Consider the following 22,290-nt stretch of genomic DNA (forward strand, 5'->3'; position numbering starts at 1 on the left):
CAACTACTACAAGAGACTCAATAAGCTACAATCATCTTTGTTTACTAAGAGGACATAGAATATATGCCAGTGAGTATCTTGATGTCTATCCGCATGTGTTGCCACGCTGTTTGTGTTCAAGTATCCGTCGCTTGGCCCGTGTTAGCCTGAAGCTAGCGGAAAGCAAAGGCGTGTGGTTGTTTCAAATAAACATGGAAGATTCAAGTGAGAGTCTCGAACCTGGTTTGAAACAAGAATATATGTCTTTTTTTTAATTAACAATACATCCATAAGCAAACAAAAAAAAATACAACAAAGAGTGACGGCAAGTCAAATTACTGCAAAAACCTCATGATAAATCCATGTCAGATCGGGGACCCTTGTTGTGAATGCAGGGACCTCATCAGGGACTTCCTGGAGTGAAGGAAGCTCATGGAGAGCAGGGACCTTGGGGAGCCAACATGGATTTTGACCCATGTTGTCCTGTTGAAGGGAAAAAATAGGAAATGGATGTTGAGGGTTGACATATATTGTTTTTTTTTTGAAGAATAAAACAGGAGGATGGACGTCGGCCATTTGAAAGCGAGTGCACATCTCACCTGCTTGTCTGCTCGGCTCACAGCATGCGGGTGGAGACTGCCAGTCCACTTCGGAGTCGTCTTCGAGGTTGTCTCCACCTGTAAGACAACACACACACACACAGTATGTATGTGAGGTAACTCATATCCCAAAAGCACCGTTGTGGCGACATGATGCGGAGTGTGTACAAACCGTGTCGGAAGTGGATGTCGTTCAACATGTCTGCGATGTCGTCCACTTCGATGACAAAATGGCTCATGTTGTCGAAAGACAGCTGCGGCCGCAGGACGTTGGCATCACAAGCGCACGCCGACATCCTGACAGCACACACACACACACACAGTTTTTTTTTCTTACATCTTGCACATGACAAATTCGCCACGTATTTAAAAACTAAAACTAATGCTAAAACTCATAAAATCCAAAATAAAATGAAGCATTTTTGAAAATAATCGAACAAAGTTGCTCTAAAAAAACAAAAACAAGAACTAACTGAATTTTAAAAAACAAAAGTCAAAACAAAATCAACAGTGATGTCATCCAAAATTATTATAACCCCGGTGTGACATCACTGTCGCACACACACATAGATGCATACACACTCACACGACACAACACGACACACGACGCAACTACACGATACAACAAAAGACACAACTTACTTGTCCAGTATGACATTGACGTTCTGTGAAAAAAGATAAAAATAAAAAGGATCATGAGGACAAAAATATTGAGACGCCACTCAGGTGAAAACTTTAGGATGCAATTAGGACAAAAATATCGGGACACCCGTGACGGAAAAATGAAGTATGAGGACAAAAGTGTGGGGGGGAGATCATTAGAATGCAATTAAGTTTTTGTGAGGACAAAAGTATTGAGACAACACAAGGGCAAAGGTACTGAAACACTTTGAGGACAAGTTTTAGTGGAGACAAAAGCATTCGGACATCACCTGGACAAGAGTACAAAACTTTCAGGACAACACGTGGCCAAAAGTATTGTGACACCATGAGGAAAAGCAATGGAACGTAACACGTGTCTTACTCTTTGTGACTCAGCTAGATGGATGATGGCATGGACAGATGGACAGACGACTAGGTATTTAGAAGACTGGCCTGGACAAAGACCGCTGCGTGCGTGTGGTCCGCCGCGTGCACGGCCGTCTCCACCAGCTCTCTCCTGTCCTCCAACCTCTGCCCATGCTCACCGATGAGTTGCCGTATACGCTGCAGCTCTTCGTCTTGCTCCTTGGTGATCAGGCCCACCAGCTGCTGCTTGCGCTCATCCAAGATGGCCGTCAGAGCCTCGAACTGGCTGGTGATTTCCTCACGGCGGTGGCAAGCGTTCTCCTGAGACCAAATTTATACACTGGCGCCTTGAGATACGAGTCACCTGACTTACATGCTTGGTGCATAAATATGAGATACAAGTCCACTCGCGTCGTGCTAACAGCTAATACGAAACACTACAGACAAGCTAACAAATAGAAACTACAGAGTATGTTGTGTTAAAACCCTTTTAACCTTTTATTTGACCACAAGGGTTGGCGGGAGTGGTTGAAAAAAAAAGCAGGCATGTATTCTTTATCCTCTGTGAAGACTGACTAATGTGATTGCAGCTTACTGAGGAGTTATAATTGTCTCCTTGTATAGCTGTATGTCTGTACTAGTAGGCCAGAAGGAAATGCACAATTTAGCGTGCGTGTGTGTGTGTGTGTGTCTGTGTCTGTGTGTATTACTTGGACAGCGTTGCACACTCCCTCCATGTGCGTGATGGCAGCCTGGATGTTGTCATTGCTGGCAACAAGTCCGGCGATGCTGTCACTCAATTCCGTCTGCAAATATTCACACACACCCCCCCCCAAAAAAAAACCTTTGCACATTTCATTTGGCCTAGAGGACAATAATAATTCTATACGGCTGTTTTCGGCTCGTCATCAAGTTGCGCGGCGTCTTCATCTCCAATTCAGATTGAATGAATCAGAACGCGCGACGGCGGCCAAATGTCAACGCGGCCATCTGTACATGCAAACTTTTGTGTCTTTGTGTGTGACTTCATCGCTACTGACCTTCACAACTCCCCTTTTACATCTTCATGTTTGGTCACATTCGTCATGTTTTTGTTTTTTTCTTCAAACTTTGACTTCAGTTACTCATTCTGTGTTTGGACCGGGGAGTGGCGTCCTTCAGGGTTTGATCCTCGGACCACTGCGGATCTCTCAGGTGCCTCTTTTATATCGAGATACTTTATGCCCCATCATGCTTTGTTTCATTTCATCGTGTCCCTTGATATTCCTAATTATGTCCCATTTTGTTCCACAGGGTCCCCTATATTGGATCCCATCATGTCCGATATTATTCCACAGTGCCCCCCCTCCTTATTATGTTCCATTGTGTATGTTTGCTACCTTGAGTCTGACATAGACGCTGCTGAGCGGCGCCACGTCACACTCTTTGTGGCATCCAAACACTTTGCACATGGAGCATGTCGGCATCTGACAGGACAAACAGTAGATGTTGATCTTCTCGTCCTCGTGCTCCTCGCACATCAGCAACTCCGGCTTCACGCTGGACATCCTGTCCGGACAGAAAGTCCAAGGTGAGCTCAAGATTCCGTTCAGTGCGCCGTTGTCAAAAATAGGTAAGAACACACGTTGGTCATGGAGTGTCAATGTAAGAACTCTCATCTGTTGCATTGGCTTGGGGCTTGTATTGTGAGAAAGATGAGGGGAAAGGACATTTGAATCAATGTGATGTGTTATGCATGGCCAATGAGAACAATCCCGTCTATTATGGGATGGCGGCGCCCATCTGCAAAGACAGTCAGCGTGAACGTGACACACGCATCCTCATCATCATCACTCTGTGACTACAACACACACACGCACAGACAGGCACACACGACAGAGGCTTTTTTTACACTTTTGCGTCAACTCTTTGCCGTCAAAACTACAACTGAACGGGCCAGTATGACTACCGGTAATTATCATACAGTATTGATCATAGAATGTTTCAATGATGTCACAATATTTACAGGGCGCATCCTTTGCGAATGGAATGTTGTTTCTTCACCAATTACACAATGGAGTTTGTTCATGACATGTGGTATTATGGGTATTCGTTTCATTTTCATTTTGAAATTTTTTTTTTACCCGTTCTTCATTTACTGATAATCACATTTTGCTCTAGTATTTACTTCGAATGAAAGAATTTGAGGATCTATTCTAAAGGATTCCTGAGTACATTATTAAATATTCTTCAGAAAATGTCAACAGTGACGAGAAATAAATTGTAAACAAAAGACGGTGAAATGCTTCCCTCTAGCGGCACTATCGGTTATTACAACTATCTAACCTCCACATGATTGAGTTGGTGACAGCAGATCATGATATTATTTGTCTGTCATACAGACTCTATTTGACAGAAGATCAATTTGAATTGTCGGTTTGATGAGGAATATTGTTGTCTGTAGGAGTTCTAGTTTTACTCTTGTAGTTACTACGTTTATTTGATTGACTTCTTTAGTCACTCCACCAGAATGTGATTGTTTTTTTTTTTTCAGCTTTTACTAAAGGAGCCGACCTGGAGTCCTGTTGTCTCCGGTACGCGTCGATGATGTTCTCCACCAGCAGATTCCTCTGCAGACTGTAGACTCCGTGGCGGTCCAGGACCACCTCTTGGCGACACGACGGGCAGCGGAAGCGGCTTCCCAAGCTGGTCGAGCTGCGGGACTGCCATGACGGGTTGGATGACTGCAATGTCAGAGGTAGCGTACCCTAATTATTACCATTGTGCTATACAATTAAAATGACGTGAGTGAGGAGGAGTGGTATCGATTTCATATTTTACAGATTCCAGTAAGGTTTATAATGTGTCTAATTAATGTTCTCCAAAATGGTGGTGACCAGTAGCCTGATGTAAGCAGCAAGCACCTGTTTTCTGAATCTTGTCGTGTGACCTTGGCAAACGAAGCCGTGATTGGTCATGAACTGGTTTTCACAAAAAACAATTCGCTCAAAAGGTTCATGTTATTGAAGTGCGATGTTTTTTTCTTCATATTATTCCAAAATCAGTAGGGCTAATCACATTGTCGCAGGGGGCAGTATTCATGTCTGCCATCTAGTGGCGATTGGTGATATTACAAATTAAAACTGCAGTCAACAAGCTTATTTTTTAAAGGATTTTTGGTGGTTTGTTGCAATAAATGAACAAACAATAAATAAATACCTACATACATAAATAATCAAGGGGACATTCTTAGTGTTATTGTGGGCCACATGCCGCCAGTTGCCCATCGCTCCCAAAGAATAAAATGAAAAGAATTCCCTGGAGGCATTTTTGTTGCTTATATAATGGCTTGATGCGTTATTAGTTAGTAGAAGCAAAGCGAGGTCATCACAGGCCTGGAAGACATCGTTGGCGCACTTCCTGCAGAGGTTGTGCTGGCAGGGCAGGATGACAACGGGCTTGGAGAACATTTCCAGGCAGACGGGACACACCAGCTGCTTCTGGAGGTTTTCCATATTCGAACCTCCGTCGCCTGTTGAGCCGCGACCTGCCGCACTTCCCGCTGCCTGAGGGGCAAAGTTCATCAAATGGTGATGCAGTCAAAAACACAAAAAGCACAAGACGAAGTTTCCAGAAGCTTTTCGAGGATCATCCAAATTCACTTGGGTGACGATTAGTTATTTCCACTGCCTCACCACGCTGTGCAGAGACCAAAGACCTCTGAAGTATCTATCTGACCGACTGAGTGACTTTTTCTATTTTTAGCTGCTGTGTTTGTTGTGGATTAGGTTTCTGCCTAAAGCACATTCCAGTGCAAGTCCAAATGTCCAGGCGTGGGCCACACGTCAGGGTGGGGTGCCGAAGAAGCGTGCGGCTGTGGGGGGATTTAACAATGCTGCTTGAGTCATGCAAATGGTCGCCACCGATTTGAAGAACATTAATCCATCCATCCACTTTCTACGCCACTTATCCTCACAAGAGTCGCGGGCATGCTGGAGCCTCCCCTACCCGTCTTTGGACAGTAGGTGGGGTACACCCTGAACTGGTTGCCAGCAATCGCAGAGCACACATAGACGAACAACCATCCGCGCTCACATTCATACCTAGGGACAATTTGGAGTGTTCCATTAACCTCCCATGCATGTTTTTGTTATGTGTGAGGAAAGCGGAGTACCCGCCGAAGACCCACGCAGGCACAGGGAGAACATGCAAACTCCACACAGAAAGGCCTGTTAATTTAATATTGTAATTCAGTGGCTTGGTGATGGAATGCTTCATCAACCTTGGGGGCTCCCAAGAAACATCATCGTGTCATTATGATAATACATTCATTCAGGATTTGTTTACAATTGTTTGTTAAATGACTATTGTAATCGTGATTTTATTCTTATTGTCCCTTCCGTGAAATGCGAAGATGTTTAAATAAAACAACAACAATTCCAGATGCAAGGAAATTGTTTCCATACGGTTGTTTCTGAGTAGTGGCCCCGCCCTCCATGACGAATTGTGGTGACGACAAATGCGAGAAAAGCACTTTGTCAAGCGCCAGTTGTACCAGAAGTACGAGATAATTGCCTCGGGTTTAAAAAAAATTCGTGAGTTATTATTTTTGGCATGAAAGTTTAGAATCCACAAAAGTAATGACTGTTGATAGAAAAGAATACTGTGAATAAAGTAGAATTAATTGTCGTTCACCTCAACCAGATGTTCGGCGAGTAAAACAGGGGAGTGCTTTTTATGTTGAAAATCCATACCGGAAATACTATATCCAACTTGACTGTTCGAACGGCTCGAACCGCGGGCCGAGTTCCTACTCTGTGTCGGCCGCACACGTGGGACATCCTTGGCATCCTGTGGCTCCCCTCGCAAACCGGGAAAGATCGAACCAAACCAAGCGCTCATCGATCCCCGCCTCTCGGATCCCTTTGAACGTCTTTATCCACCATTTTCCCTCTAACATTCACCGAAGACGACTCCGGGCGGTCGTTTCCTCCCTTACTTTGAGCATCTTTGTTCCGTTTGTAAGTTTCACGTGGAAAACCGCCGGTTCGTGGCCACCAGCAACTAGACGCGACCGAGAAGTGGAACCAAGATGTCCGAGAAGACCACCACGGCCACCCTGATCCTGGAGGACGGGACGCGGTTTACGGGCAGCGTTTTTGGTGCTCAAGTGTCCGTCTCTGGCGAAGTTGGTACGTGACACCTGGCCTCGTTTGTTTTTCAACAAAATTAATATTTTCCTCGATATTTTGTTCGCCACACTGCCAGTGGCGGACCTAGACTTTTATCCTTCGTTGGTACATGGGGTGGCCAAGGGGGTCTGCAAAAGAAAAACTTGGAAAAAGGTTCACTATGAACATCCCATTTTTGTATTGAGTTAAATGTCCTAGCTTGTCCTCCACTATCTCTGTCAGTACACGTTGTTGACCTATATTCCACAAAGTCACCTTGACAAACCTGTCTTTTGACTTGCTGGAACTCGTCTAATAAGTGTTCTGCTTTGCCCTTTTTTCTATCTTTTTATTTTATTTACTTTTCTTTTTAATTCACCACATGTACTGGAGCGAGCGGCAACATCCGCGTCATGCTTGAAGTGACCGACTACATTTGGCACATTGCGACACAATCTCAAAACATGATGCCAATTATGGGACACTTTTGTTACTGGGAGACAGGAATTGATTTACCAGCATGTTTTGTTGTTATGCTTCTAAATAGCAGTGGTCTACACATTCACTGTTAGCTCAATCTAATATTTTGGTTCTCCTGAGAAACTCAGTAAAAACTGTTTTAGTCAGGACTCTTGAGACTAGATGTGTCTTTAATGTCCTGTAGCAACTTTGGACTACATGGGATATTGGAAGCATTGTGAAATTGGCCCTAATTTAATTTGAAATCCAGGACAAGTGTGATAGAAAACGGATAGAGTCGAGAAGTGCAACTATCCTCTCCAATTCTTTTTAATTTCTTCCTCATAGTGTTCCAGACTGGTATGGTGGGCTACCCCGAGGCCCTGACCGACCCGTCGTACCGCTGCCAGCTGCTTACTCTTACCTACCCGTTGGTGGGCAACTACGGCGTACCAGCAGACAACGAGGGCGCTTTCGGCCTCAGCAAGGTCCTGAAAGATGACGCCACATTTGTGTGCAGAAGATATTTATAAGGCATAAGAGTCACGTTGTTGTTGTGTTTTTTTTTTTCCTTTCCACAGTGGTTCGAGTCGTCAAAGATCCACGCCGCTGCTCTCATCATCGGGGAGCTGGCGGAGTGTCCGAGTCACTGGAGCTCAGTCAAATCCCTGGACCAGTGGCTCCAGGAGCAAGGAGTTCCAGGACTCCAAGGTAGGAAAGTCACAGAAGTCATTCAGTTAGTCTTGACAAGGGGAGTTGGTGAATGCATGAATAATTACATATTTAATGGTAAGATTTGCTTTGAGCTTGTTGTGTCCTGTCCAAGGCATCGACACCCGCTGCCTGACCCAAAAAATCCGCGAGAAAGGGACCATGTTGGGGAAACTCATTTTGGAGGGGACACCAGAGGACAGCGTTCCCTTTGACAATCCCGACAAAAGGAACTTGGTCCAGGAGGTGTCCATGAAGGTAAGGCATTTCCTGAGCACATAAATCATTAAAAAAAAAGTTCTTATTGGAGCCGATAGTCTTCCATCTTGATGCACTGCAGTGTGGGTCACATGGCTTTCCTTGTGTCCCAAATTGTATTGAGGTGATTAATCTGCTGGCCTGTTCTATATATAGGCTGATATTCGGTGTTTTCAAAATAATAAGCTGATATCTCTTTATTTTTTCATGAAATAGTAAATACTGGAAGTAAAGGTCATGCGAGCGTTAAGTGACCAAAAAAGAAGTTATTACAATTTTATTATTATTTTTTGAGCGGTGGGGTTGTTTGTTTTTATGATGCACCAATATATTGCTTACTAGATTTTTTTTCCTGCCAAATATTGGTATTGGCATCACCCTAAAAAAAATCCACCATGGTTGGTCCCTAGCACTAATCCATATTTCAGGTCATAAATTATGTAAAAAGTGGTTCAATCGTAAATTTATTTATTTATTTGTTTTTTGTCCAGGAGCCGCAGTTATTCAACCCCGGCGGTAGTCTCCGGATCACCGTGGTGGACTGTGGCATCAAATACAACCAAATCCGCTGCCTGGCTGAGCGAGGGGCCCGCATCACTGTTGTACCCTGGGACCACCGTTTGGACAGAACAGGTCTACATGACATTCGCGTTCTGGGCTCTTGAATTCAGCCCTTGTCGATTGCTCATGCATTTTCTTGTTTTTTGTCGGCTCCAGAATTTGACGGTTTGTTCATCAGCAATGGTCCCGGTGATCCGCTTCTCTGCCAGGCCACCATCGACAACGTGCGGAAGGTGGTAAACGTGGATGACCCCAAGCCGGTTTTCGGCATCTGCCTGGGACACCAGCTGCTCTCTTTGGTCATTGGAGCAAGGACCTACAAAATGAAGTCAGTAACCACTTGATAGCGCAGGGTTCTTTCTTTAGTTGGGCATTTACTGCATCTTACATTGGGCCGTTCGAGATTCTGATCAGCTGTAAACTTCACTATCTTTATTTGTGTGCACAATGCATAACGGCACTATTTATTTATTCCCTCCCCCCCCCCCCCCTCCAAAGGTGTTGTTACATTTTTGGTTGTTGAGCTAGAATGACGTGCGACCCCGTGCATGTCCTCAGTGACCTGCTCCGCTCAGTCCTGGTGTGAAATGCGTCTTGTCGTCGCTCTCAGCAGCTGTGCGTCCGTGTTTTGATTAAGGCAGAGCAAACAAAGCGAGATGAGCCGCTTCTGAAAGCGACGGCTGTTTTATCGGGGGGCGTCCAAGGTTACCAATGCCAACAAATGTTCGCGGAATGACAACTCGCAGCATGTCCTTGTGGTATTATGTCAATAGACCAAGGTTGGTGATTGTATAGCTCGCGGGCCAGATACGGCCTTTGAATTATCAGGAGTATGAGTTGCATTTTCCTACAATTGGTTAAAATGTATTTTTTTCCCCCCCATCTTGTATTCGTTTTTATGAATGTACTAATATTGTACCAATCTATTCATGTGGCAGGTACGGCAACCGTGGGCACAACCAGCCTTGCCTCCACAAAGGCACCGACCGCTGCTTCATCACCAGTCAGAACCACGGCTTCGCCGTGGACCCCGACACACTGCCGAGCGACTGGGACGTCCTTTTCACAAACGCCAACGACCACACCAACGAGGGCATCGTGCACAACACGCAGCCGTTCTTCAGGTACGCCAACAAAAAATCTTCTTCCCTGAATGATAGCTCAAAATATTTGTTTCCGCTCTAGTGTGCAGTTCCATCCCGAGCACACGGCCGGCCCGACGGATCTGGTGGGCTTGTTTGATGTGTTCCTCGACTCTGTCAGAGACTACAAGGAGGGCAATACTGACAAATCCGGTAACCTATTATTATTTTTGCTCCTGAGGCATGTGCTTGCGAGCTGCAAATATTTTTCCATCGCTGCCTCAGCGCGGGTTCACTATTTAAAAATAAATAAATAAAGAGCCATTTGGGGAATGTTAAATTGAGCAACAGTTGTAATTTATTAGTGATTGATTATTTCTAGAGAGGGTTCTAACCGACAGAAACGACATTTTTTTTAAAACTCATTTGGACATAAAATATTTTGTTTTAAGGCCGTTGTGCTCAGCCAGAGCGAGCATCCTGGTGATATGATTCCCCGTTTTCTTTTCCACAGTGAAACAACGTCTGATGGACCATCTCACCTACTCGCGTTCCTCCAAGCTCGAAGAGATTTACCGACCGAGGAAAGTCCTCATCCTGGGCTCCGGAGGACTTTCCATTGGCCAGGCTGGCGAGTTTGACTACTCAGGCTCTCAGGTTGGTGTTACCGCACTGAGATGGAACCAGGACTCTTGTGTGTTTTGATTTTCAAAGGTGGTGATTCCCTAACATACCACTTTTTTGTCATCAGGGGTTTATTCTTACAAATCTTCTAACTTCTAATATACAGTGCTTTATTTATTTATTTATTTAATCTCTGTCTCTTTTTTTTCTTCTCAGGCTATTAAGGCTCTGAAGGAGGAAAACATCCAGACAGTGTTGATCAACCCCAATATTGCCACAGTCCAGACCTCCAAGGGGCTTGCAGACAAAGTTTACTTCCTACCCATTACACCGGAATATGTCACTCAGGTATGTCACTGTTGACGTGAAGCCTTTGTTTTTTTCAAATAACACCAAAATAATAAAAGGGAGAGGAGGGTAGAAAATTGTCCCAAGTTGATCCGTTTGCAGCACACTGACAGCCCCATTCACTCGAAGGTGATTAAAAACGAGCGGCCAGACGGCGTCCTGCTGACGTTCGGTGGGCAGACGGCTCTGAACTGTGGCGTGGAGCTGACCAAGCTGGGTGTGCTGGAGAGATACAATGTGAAAGTCCTGGGCACGCCGGTGGCCTCCATCGAGATGACCGAGGACAGGAAGATCTTTGTGGAAAAGATGGAGGAGATCAACGAGCATGTGGCACCCAGCGAGGCGGCCCTCTCTGTCGAGCAGGTAAGCGGCATCGCGTATGGGGAATGGTAAGGCTTGACACCCGACTCTTTGTATTCTTCTCTTCTTAGGCATTGGCTGCCGCAGAGCGCCTGGGCTACCCCGTGCTGGTGCGCTCGGCCTTCGCCCTGGGCGGATTGGGCTCGGGTTTCGCCAACAGCCGCGAGGAGCTGACCGCCCTGGTCACGTCGGCCTTCGCGCACACCTCGCAGGTGCTGGTGGACAAGTCGCTGAAGGGCTGGAAGGAGATCGAGTATGAGGTGGTGCGCGATGCCTACGACAACTGCATCACTGTGAGTCGAAGCTCGATGCCTGTTGGCGTTTGCTCAAATCAAAGATTGTGTTGGCATCGAACTGATTTGCATCCCAAACGCTTTTCACATTTTTATTCCAAAATTCATTTTGTCCTGTTCAGGTGTGTAATATGGAGAACATTGACCCCTTGGGCATCCACACCGGGGAGTCTATCGTGGTGGCACCCAGTCAAACGCTCAACAACCATGAGTACAATATGCTTAGGAACACCGCCATCAAGGTCATCCGCCATCTTGGCATCGTGGGAGAGTGCAACATTCAGTATGCGCTGAATCCCGAATCAGACCAGGTAAAACACTCGACATGGATGTAGCGTTGGCTGCCGTGTGTTCTTTCTCTAACTTTTGGATATCCCCCCCAAAAGAAAAAAGATGAATTACAAAAAACAAATAATAATAACAAATACAAGCTTACCGAAAAGATTTTTGATGTTCCACCTGCATCATTTTGCACCTCCTTCAGTACTACATCATCGAGGTGAACGCCCGGCTGTCGCGCAGCTCCGCCCTGGCCAGCAAGGCGACAGGTTACCCGCTGGCATACGTAGCAGCAAAACTCGGCCTGGGGATCCCGCTTCCGCAACTCAAGTACGACGGGAAAGATGACGTCCGTGTGGCCTGTTTCACACAGAGACCCCTTTCACATTAATTTGTGTGTGGTCCCCCCCAGGAATTCTGTCACCAACTCAACCACGGCCAACTTTGAGCCCAGTCTGGATTATTGTGTGGTGAAGGTGCCTCGCTGGGATCTGAGCAAGTTCCTGCGGGTCTCCACCAAGATCGGAAGCTCCATGAAGAGCGTCGGTAGGAGACGGCGTCCTGAATAGGGATGTATTACGACAGTACTGTCTTGACGCGTTTATTATCCAGGTGAGGTGATGGCTATCGGCCGCAGCTTCGAGGAGGCCTTCCAGAAGGCTCTGAGGATGGTGGACGAGAACTGCGTCGGGTTTGACCACACCATCAAGCCGGTGTCTGAACAGGTGAGCGACTCGACATCGCAGGGACGACGGAGGTATTGTGAATGCCTTCTCGTATGGCTTCCGATTTACGTTGGCAAAAATCCAGATATCCGAGTGAAAGCAAGACTGCAACACGAACAAATATTTGTACTTTGCTTCCAACCAATGATCACAGGAACTCCAGATGCCCACTGACAAGCGAATCTTCGTTCTGGCCGCCGCCTTTCGCGCCGGCTACACGGTGGACCAACTGTACAAACTGACCAAGATCGACCGCTGGTTCTTGCACAAGATGAAGACCATTACCGACCACGAGCGACTGCTGGAGATGTACAACCAGGTGAGAGCGATGTTTAACAAAAGACCGAAGTGGGTTGGTTTTGACTTCCCCGGAGTCTGCTGTGCAGGACGAGAGCCTCATGCCGCCTGAGGTGATGCGCAAGGCCAAGCAGCTCGGCTTCTCGGACAAGCAGATCGCGCTGGCTGTCCAGAGGTAAGGACAGTGTGGAACCTACATTATTGGTGGTCATGGTTCAAACATTTTCTTTTTATTTTTATTTTTTTTGACACGAAGAAATACCGTATTGGCCCGAATATTACACGGTGTTTTTTTGCATTGAAAGAAGACTGAAAAAGTGGGTGTCGTCTTATATTCGGGGTCTAGACTTTATACCCATTCACGACGCTAGATGGCGCCAGATATCATTGAAGCGAATGCTGAACTTGACACCCCAGGCCAAAGCGAACGCCTGTCACGAAGAATAGAAATAAAAATAGCGGTAAAAAAGAATAGAGAAGAAAATAATAGAAGAGATAACAGAAAATCGAGAAGCGTAGTGACAATCTGGAGAAAAGTGGGTCGAAGATCGGCCAGGTTAACCGTCAGCTGAGGAGAAGTTATGATGTAATTTACATTTCAAAAACCAGAAGCCATTCATTTACGAATGTGATTGCACTTGAGTTTACTTATTTGAATGTTCAGATATTGAGATTTGAATGAGGCAAAATAACATGCTTTTTCTCTCAAATATATTGTTATAATCATTTGTTTCAGATGTACTGTAATTATTCTATGTATAAAAATTAATTTGGTGTTCAAAAAGTCTTTTTTCAAACTTGAGTCTTGAAAAAGAGGGGGTCATCTTATAATCAGGGCCGTCTTATATTCAAGCCAACCCGGTAAATCAGTTCAAAATCTGTCTTCTGCGCCCCTCCTGACCTCAGCACCGAGCTGGCGGTGAGGAAGCTGCGCCACGATTGGTCCATCCTTCCCGTGGTCAAGCAGATTGACACAGTGGCGGCGGAGTGGCCGGCCTTCACCAACTACCTGTACCTCACCTACAACGCCACCCAGAACGACCTGAGCTTCAGCGACCTGCACGTCATGGTGATCGGATCGGGCGTCTACCGCATCGGCAGCAGCGTCGAATTTGACTGGTGCGCTGTGGGCTGCATCACGGAGCTCCGGAAGGTGCGTCTCCTCAAACGCCACCACTCGTATGATCCATCACAGCTGTTTGTTTGATTGGTGCGTTTATCGACTTTCTTCCCCCCCCAGATGGGCTACAAGACCATAATGGTGAACTACAACCCCGAGACGGTCAGCACGGACTACGACATGTGTGACCGCCTCTACTTTGACGAAATCTCCTTTGAGGTGCCTTTTTGTTTTGAACTCCGTGGACCCGGTTGTTTGATTCCATGCATGATGGGTCGACAGGCACTCAAGAAATAAGGTCTTGCTTGAGAGGTAAAAACCCGAGATTTGTTATGCTGCGTTGCTCTCAGGTAGTGATGGATATCTACGAGATGGAAAACCCGGAAGGCGTGATCCTTTCCATGGGAGGCCAGCTGCCCAACAACATTGCCATGTCGCTGCACCGCCAGCAGTGCCGCATCCTGGGAACCTCGCCCGAGTTCATCGACTCGGCGGAGAACAGGTTCAAGTTCTCCAGAATGCTGGACACCATCGGCATCAGCCAGCCGCAGTGGAAAGAGCTTTCTGATACCGAGGTAACATTGCCACCTTTCGCTTTCTCCCCTGCAATTTAAGCCTTCAATGTTTGTCACGATACACAAATGTCTTCCATGTCTCCACAGTCCGCGATAAGTTTTTGCGAGACTGTGGGCTACCCGTGCTTGGTACGACCATCCTATGTGCTGAGCGGTGCTGCCATGAACGTGGCGTACAGCGACAACGACCTGGAGAAATACCTGAGCAACGCCGTGGCTGTGTCCAAGGAGCATCCCGTCGTCATCTCCAAGTTCATACAGGAGGCCAAGGTGAGGCCGAAAACGAGGTTCTCAGTCAGCCAGCTGTCCTCAACCGTTTTCGCACCATTATCAAAGCCATATTTTAACAAATTCACTTTATAATGAATGTAACCATTGTCATTCGTGGAATATAAATTTGCTGTTCAGCCTCTGGGGGCACTGAATGGCCCAAGGACCAGTAAACGGCATCATGTCGTGGTGGTTTGTAAAGCTATTTGATCCAATAGGAAATCGACGTGGATGCGGTGGCGTGCGACGGCGTGGTCATCGCCTTTGCCGTGTCCGAGCACGTGGAGAACGCCGGCGTGCACTCCGGCGACGCCACGCTGGTGACGCCCCCTCAGGATCTCAACCAGAAGACCATTGAGAGGATCAAGATGATCGTCCACGCTATCGGGCAAGAACTGCAGGTCACAGGACCCTTCAATCTGCAGCTCATTGCGAAGGTGACGAGATTTCTGGAGGCCCGCATGCAAATGTGGTGTCTTAATTCTTTTTTAGGAATGAATGGCTTCACTCATTTTTGCATGCTTTCGTTGTTGTATCATTTCAATGACATCATTAACTCATGCAGTACCGGCCAATTCTGGACCAAGTCTGAAAAGACGTTTAAAAACGTCTTTGGGAGTGAATGGGTTAACCGTGGTTGGATGTCTTTGTGGTGCCAGGACGACCAGCTGAAGGTGATTGAGTGCAACGTTCGGGTCTCGCGCTCCTTCCCCTTTGTGTCCAAGACGCTGGGCGTGGACCTTGTGGCCCTGGCCACGCAGGTCATCATGGGCGAGGAGGTGGAGCCAGTGGGACTGATGAGAGGAAAGGGCATCGTGGGGGTCAAGGTAAGCTCTTATTCCCAGCCCCCTCCCCGTTTTTCTTCTTTCTCTGCAATGGCGGGTGTTCCTCTCAGGTTCCGCAGTTTTCCTTCTCCCGGTTGGCGGGCGCCGACGTGGTGCTCGGCGTCGAGATGACCAGCACTGGAGAGGTGGCGTGCTTTGGCGAAAACCGCTACGAGGCTTACCTCAAAGCCATGCTCTCCACCGGCTTCAAGATTCCCAAGAAGAACATTTTGCTCTCCATTGGCAGCTACAAGGTCCAAAAAATAATAATCTCTTAAAGCTCCAATTTACGACTTCCCATCAGTCTTGAATGCAGCACCAGCCAACTCTTTGAACGTGTTGTCACTGGTGAGACGTTATGTTTTGTTGCTGGTGCTTATAGAACAAGAGCGAGCTTCTGCCCACAGTCCAGGCTCTGGAGATGCTGGGTTATGACCTTTACGCCAGTCTGGGTACCGCTGATTTCTACACGGAACATGGCGTCAAGGTAAGTTGACCCACCAGAGCTATTTCGAATAAGATTACTCGTTCGATATTCGAATTCTGTGGTGTCGAGACTTACCGACAGGAGGTGGTCCATGTTTTGGTAGGTGACGGCCGTGGACTGGCCCTTCGAGGAAGACGACAGCGATTGTCCCAACAAGGAGAAGCAGCGCAGTATCATGAACTACCTGGAGGAGAATCACTTTGACCTGGTGGTGAACCTCTCCATGAGGAACAGCGGGGGGCGCCGCCTCTCCTCCTTCGTCACCAAGGGTTACCGCACAAGGCGCATGGCCATTGACTACTCCGTGCCACTCATTATTGACATCAAATGCACCAAACTCTTTGTTCAGGTACGGACTTTATCGCGGCGCGAGACATGCGGTGTTACTTTTAGGGACGTTTTTAGGAAATGTTTCTTTGCAGGCTCTCCGTCAGATTGGTCGAAGTCCGCCGGTGAAGACTCACATCGACAGCATGACATCACAGACGCTGGTCCGCCTGCCTGGTGAGTTTCTAAGCAAATATGGAATTTGAGATTAGACATTTCCACATTTGTAAAGGTGTGGAAAATGGAAATCATATGGTATGGTATTTTTTCGTTTCATTTTTAGGGCTCCACCAATTTGGATTTATTTTATTTTTATTTTTATTTTTTTGAGGCAGATGCTAATTATGAAATTTGTCCAAATAAAATTCCTGGTTTCTAATCATTTATAATAATAATAATAATAATATGACTTTTACAAGACGCAAAATTTTTTATGTCAATGGTTTTCAGCTGTTTTGATTTTCTCGCCTTGTTTTGTCACCCAGGCCTTATTGACGTCCACGTCCATTTGCGGGATCCTGGCGCCACCTACAAGGAGGACTTCTCCTCAGGCACGGCAGCCGCCCTGGCAGGGGGCTTGACCATGGTGTGCGCCATGCCCAACACCTCCCCCTCCATCATTGACGCCACCTCTTTGGCCCTCATACAGAAGGTGCGACAGACTTTGTAAAAATGAGACCCGCCGACGGATTGTTAGTATCTTCACAAAACTGGGCGACCTTGACTTGTCACTTGCTTGAAACTTGAAATTTAGAGACTCCAGGTTTACTTGTGACTCGCATTTGTGTGACTTACTCCCATTTCCGCTGTGCGTCGTCACAGCTTGCGAAAGCCGGCTGCCGCTGCGACTACGCCTTGTATTTGGGCGCCGCCTCGGACAACGCGGCTGTCCTGCCGTCCATTGCCAGTCAAGCTGTTGGCCTGAAGATGTACCTGAACGACACCTACTCGACCCTCAAGATGGACAACGTCTCACTCTGGATGGAGGTTCGCTTTGCACCGCCATCAATTGACCTGCTTGCATTCATTTTACTGTCAGCCTAAAACCAAAACATACAATTGTTGATTATAATACAGATGACATTTTTGCTTGTGTTTGTGGAAAAAAAATATATTTTACATCACAATATAAAAGTGGTGGAAAAGAAATCACAATTAGGGGATCTTTCAAAATCGTCTGTTGGCCGTACTTATGTGCAAGATTTGCAACTTTGTTCTCCTGGAAGCACTTTGAGAAGTGGCCCAAGCATCTTCCCATCGTGGCACACGCTGAGAAGCAGACAGTGGCCGCCATCTTGATGGTGGCTCAGCTCTACCAGCGACCGGTGCACATCTGCCACGTGGCTAAGAAGGAGGAGGTAAGAAGATGCTTTCCTTTTTATGGGCAAAGAACCAAAAGCACTTAATTAAGAAGCCACAAGTGATGAACAAAAAAATCTTCCTAAGCGAGAAAATAAAATGAATCTTCTGGTGCTGCTTTATTTTCCCTCCCCCCCTTTACACTCAGATCCTGATCATCCGGGCCGCCAAGCAGAAGGGCATCCAGGTGACGTGCGAGGTGGCACCGCATCACCTGTTCCTGTGCGACAACAACGTGGCGGAGATCGGCGATGGGCGAGCGCAGGTGCGACCCATGCTGGGCTCCCGGGAGGACATGGATGCGCTTTGGGAGAACCTGGACATTATCGACTGCTTCGCCACAGACCACGGTCAGAAACTGGCTCACGATAGAAAAATCGATAAAAATCTGAATTGGCAAAAGTGTGAAGATATTTTTTTTTTTAGCTCCTCACTCTGTCGAAGAGAAAAACAGCGAGCATCCTCCTCCTGGCTACCCCGGCCTGGAGACCATGCTGCCGCTTCTGCTCACCGCCGTCAGCGACGGGCGTCTGACTTTGGACGACATCATCTGCCGTCTCCACGACAACCCGCGCCGCATCTTTAACCTGCCCGTGCAGGAAAACACTTATGTGGAGGTATATATGAATAGTTAAAAGGCTCACTAAATAGTCCGAAAACATGATGAACATACGTTTTGGTTTCCTGTTTGTTGTTCTTCTGCCGACCAGGTGGACTTGGAGCAGGAGTGGGTGATTCCACAGGCCATGCAGTTCACCAAGTCCAAGTGGACGCCGTTCCAAGGCATGAAGGTGAAGGGTAAAGTTCGCCGTGTGGTCCTGCGAGGGGAGGTGGCCTACATTGATGGACAGGTAAAGATCTCTGCGCCTCTCACACAAATGTTCCCGAACCCCGAGGGATCCACAAAAAAAAAAATTAATAATCATACATATTTGTATTTGTCAGGTGTTGGTGCCCCCAGGTTACGGTGAAGACGTGAAGACCTGGCCAGCGGCTGCGGTCCTTTCCCCGGAAAGTCCAATGGTAAGGAGTAGAAATTCAGGACCAACTGTGCGTAAAGTGATGTGCACGACTGATGTGAGGTGTCGTTTGCCTACGTTAGACCCCCGAGCGACCTCGCCCGACCCCTCCTTGTGACGGTCTGGTGCGAACTCGAGCCGCCAGCCCTCGACGTTCGGCCGGAGAGAGTCGCTACCTGCTGCCCGCGCGTGTCCACCGCTCTTCCGACCCGGGAATGCCGCCAGGTAGGCTTTCAAAGATTTTGAAATTTCATTTAATTGCATTTTATTTTTCATAATACTGCAATTGTAATTTTAAAATGGGGTGATTTACTTTCCGGGTCTTCTTACCATGTCTTTTTTGAAGTTGAAATTTCATATAAAAGTTTTTTTTTTAAAAGTACATTTTAACTTCATATGATAAAACTAAACACTATAATTTCAGCCAAAAACAAGTTTGCTAGCTTATTGCTAACATATAATGCAAAGCACCATAGACAGGCTAACAAAGTAGCATAGATGTGAAGGTTCATAAACCTTTATGAACAACTACTTTGACACACTCAAAAGTGTTTCTATTCTTATAAAACTGAGATGAAGAGTGAAACAGCAGGGGAACCCTTTTTTAAATGATTCTTCTTCTTCTTTTTTTTTTCATATTCAACGTAAAGGATGCCTGTCGTTATAATTTGCATAAATGTGCAGAGATTGTCATGCCGCCGCCCTCGGGCGTAGCCGAGAGCTACAGCCACCCGCCTCCGCTGTCCAGGCTGCTGTCCCCCCAACCCGGGCCGGGCCAGACCCCCGCCAGCCACCCGCCCCACGCCCACATGTCCCCTCTGCTGCAGCCCCTGGTGGGCCAACACGTCCTGTCCGTCAGACAGTTCAGCAAAGAGCAGGTAGGCCCTGGGAGTCAAAATTGACACGTCGGCACTTTGAAGATACATGAAACTTGAGAATATCATTTTGCAATGTTTGTCGTCCATTTTAGATGTCTCACCTGTTCAACATTGCACACACGTTACGTTTGATGGTTCAGAAGGAACGGAGTCTGGATATACTCAAAGTAGGTCCATTAATCACCCCTTCCGCTACGAAATACTTCCTCCTTCGTTCTTCTTTCAGATTTGCACCACCTCAAGCTAAATGTACTGCCATTTAGTGGTTTACCTGTGGAATTACACCCAACATAAACAAATTGGTTGTTAACTGTGGGGGGGGGGGGGGGGGGGGGGGTAAAATCCATCCAGGTTCCACTATAGTTTGATTCAAAATTTTCTGTGCGCTTGTTAGTTGATGGTTTGTCGTGCCGACTTCCCGCAGGGCAAAGTGATGGCCTCCATATTCTACGAGGTGAGCACCCGCACCAGCAGCTCTTTCACGGCGGCCATGCAGCGTCTGGGCGGCTCGGTGGTCCACTTTTGTGAGACCACCTCGTCCACGCAGAAGGGCGAGTCGCTGGCTGACTCGGTGCAGACCATGAGCTGCTACGCCGACGTTCTGGTACTGCGACACCCTACGCCTGGCGCTGTGGAGGTACGGCAATGGCAATTTGATTTAACTCATTCACTCCCTAAGACGTTTTTAAACGTCTTTTCAGACTTGCTTCAGAATTGGTTGGTACTGAATGAGTTAATTGTCTATTGTTTAGCTCAAATTCCAGCTTCTCTCGCATTATCCCCGTACCGTGGCTTTGTTTGCACTGACTTTTTTTTTTTGTAATTGTTTTTACTCAACTTTTAAACCGGTTCAAATTTCAATGTGCCCTTCTTGCTGCGACGTCATTCAGAGCGCGTCCCGCCATTGCCGAAAGCCGGTGATCAACGCAGGCGACGGCGTAGGCGAGCACCCCACGCAGGCTCTTCTGGACGTCTTCACCATCCGGGAGGAGCTGGGCACAGTCAACGGCATGACGGTGAGCATCGCCGCCGCCCTCCTGGAGTACTCGGCATACAAGAGGAAGCGGGTGGTTCACGTTTGTGTTTGACACGGAACCAAGATCACCATGGTCGGCGATCTGAAACACGGCCGCACTGTCCACTCGCTGGCCAAGCTGCTGACCCAATACCGCATCACGCTGCGCTACGTGGCCCCCAAGAACCTCCACATGCCCGCCGAGATCATCGATTACGTGGCCTCGAAGGGCATCAAACAGGTCAGTTTGCATTTAGATTTGCCGCCGAACGTCGTGGGAACGGACCACTCAACGGGGCGATGATGTCGCTCACAGGAGGAGTTTGAGAGTATCGAAGAAGCTCTGCCCGAGACCGATGTCCTCTACATGACCAGGATTCAGAAGGAGCGGTTTGCATCCGAAGAGGAATACAAGGCCGTACGACAACACTTTTCAATTTCATTCACTTGTTTAGTTCAATCAATTTATTATTTTTAATTCATTCGGTGTTGTTTATAATTATGTGGACACAATAATATGGCTCCCCCCCCAGTGTTTCGGCCAGTTCATCCTCAGCCCTCACATCATGACCGCGGCCAAGAAGAAGATGGTCGTCATGCATCCGATGCCCCGAGTCAACGAAATCAGGTTTTGATTGATTCCGAATTTATCATGTTTCGCGGCAATCACATTAGCTCTCTAATCGTTTTGAAATGTGAGTATTCTTCGCTCTGTAACGTACCATCTGTACATTAATCCTCCGCGTTGCCAATTGTTGACATGCTGCTGAATGCTGGATACATACTTGAGTCATCCTGCAAGTTCAATCAAATGCAAGTCAGTGCAGAATGCAACCAGACTCATTGTGGTCGTTTCAGCGCCGAAGTAGACACTGACCCGAGGGCCGCCTACTTCCGCCAGGCCGAGAACGGCATGTACATCCGAATGGCCCTGCTGGCCACTGTGCTTGGACGATAGACTGGCACCACAGTAAGTAGTTTCGATTATTATTCTTTATTTATTTATTTTTGTCGTAACATGAACAAATGTTACACTGATCTCTTCTTCACAGTCATTCCTGCCATCAGTTATTTTGGGACCAGTGTTTCTTTTAAAGGGCCCCCTCGGGTGGGGGGAAGAATGCTGCTTTGATCAACAAGACTTTGCTGCTGGATTTGGACGAAATCACCCCCCCCCCCCCTTCTGTGATATATTTCATCGCATTTAAATGTGTAACATTACATTATCCCACAATCTTTAAATCACGTTTTTAGATGATTTGGGGGTTTTACTGTCAATTATATGTATCATTGTGACAGACCAGAGGCAAAGGTTAGCATCGAGGATTTGTCACTGCAGTGTTGGAGACTGTTTTTGTATCGTGCAAAAATAAATAAAATGATAGTAATCCTATCGCAATTTATATTGTTGTTGAATCTGACACTTAAAAATGTGTTAGGTGGCATGAAGATTGTCTTTGCTGCTTGGTAATTATGGCAATGGACAGTCGTTCAAATCAGGCATCTTAACGCTAAATGATATTAACATTTTGTGACTGTTTTTTGTATTGTAACCAAAATAATCAACACTGTACAGGATTTTTAATGCAATCACCTGTAGGCATAGATTGAGCAGGACTATGTCAGACAAACACGAAATGCAACCACAAGGAGCAGGGGGAAGGCACTAACCACAAGGTAAAT

General features: G+C 46.9%; 2 protein-coding genes across 2 annotated transcripts; one reads left to right on the top strand and one right to left on the bottom strand.

Moving 5' to 3' along the window:
* Nucleotides 1–219: 219 nt before the first annotated feature.
* On the bottom strand, nt 220–5,330 carry LOC147185745 (tripartite motif-containing protein 54-like). Its single transcript, XM_086104048.1, has 9 exons — nt 4,961–5,330; nt 4,140–4,309; nt 2,966–3,134; nt 2,297–2,392; nt 1,674–1,907; nt 1,221–1,243; nt 751–875; nt 579–656; nt 220–462 (listed from the first exon to the last, which is right to left on the bottom strand). The coding sequence occupies exons 1-9, from the start codon at nt 5,147–5,149 to the stop codon at nt 410–412; spliced, it is 1,137 nt and encodes a 378-aa protein (XP_085960174.1). The 5' UTR covers nt 5,150–5,330; the 3' UTR covers nt 220–409.
* LOC147185746 (multifunctional protein CAD-like) lies at nt 4,214–22,006 on the top strand. Its single transcript, XM_086104046.1, has 46 exons — nt 4,214–4,323; nt 6,592–6,757; nt 7,544–7,683; nt 7,777–7,906; nt 8,022–8,164; nt 8,656–8,797; nt 8,882–9,053; nt 9,664–9,849; nt 9,911–10,020; nt 10,322–10,464; nt 10,648–10,779; nt 10,909–11,142; nt 11,211–11,432; nt 11,555–11,743; nt 11,917–12,041; nt 12,124–12,257; nt 12,324–12,436; nt 12,591–12,755; nt 12,823–12,908; nt 13,640–13,886; nt 13,974–14,072; nt 14,204–14,428; nt 14,516–14,698; nt 14,917–15,135; nt 15,358–15,525; nt 15,594–15,776; nt 15,905–16,009; nt 16,113–16,358; nt 16,432–16,513; nt 16,822–16,988; nt 17,159–17,323; nt 17,563–17,694; nt 17,844–18,045; nt 18,122–18,312; nt 18,406–18,546; nt 18,641–18,718; nt 18,798–18,939; nt 19,399–19,592; nt 19,685–19,759; nt 20,017–20,229; nt 20,483–20,608; nt 20,693–20,848; nt 20,924–21,025; nt 21,141–21,235; nt 21,466–21,577; nt 21,660–22,006. Exons 2-45 carry the CDS (start codon nt 6,658–6,660, stop codon nt 21,563–21,565), a joined length of 6,702 nt encoding a protein of 2,233 aa, XP_085960172.1. The 5' UTR covers nt 4,214–4,323; nt 6,592–6,657; the 3' UTR covers nt 21,566–21,577; nt 21,660–22,006.
* Nucleotides 22,007–22,290: the final 284 nt, after the last annotated feature.

This window comes from Hippocampus guttulatus, chromosome 23 (genome assembly GCF_054856545.1).
Source record: "Hippocampus guttulatus isolate MCC_2025c chromosome 23, RoL_Hgut_1.0, whole genome shotgun sequence".
Classification (NCBI taxonomy): domain Eukaryota; kingdom Metazoa; phylum Chordata; class Actinopteri; order Syngnathiformes; family Syngnathidae; genus Hippocampus; species Hippocampus guttulatus.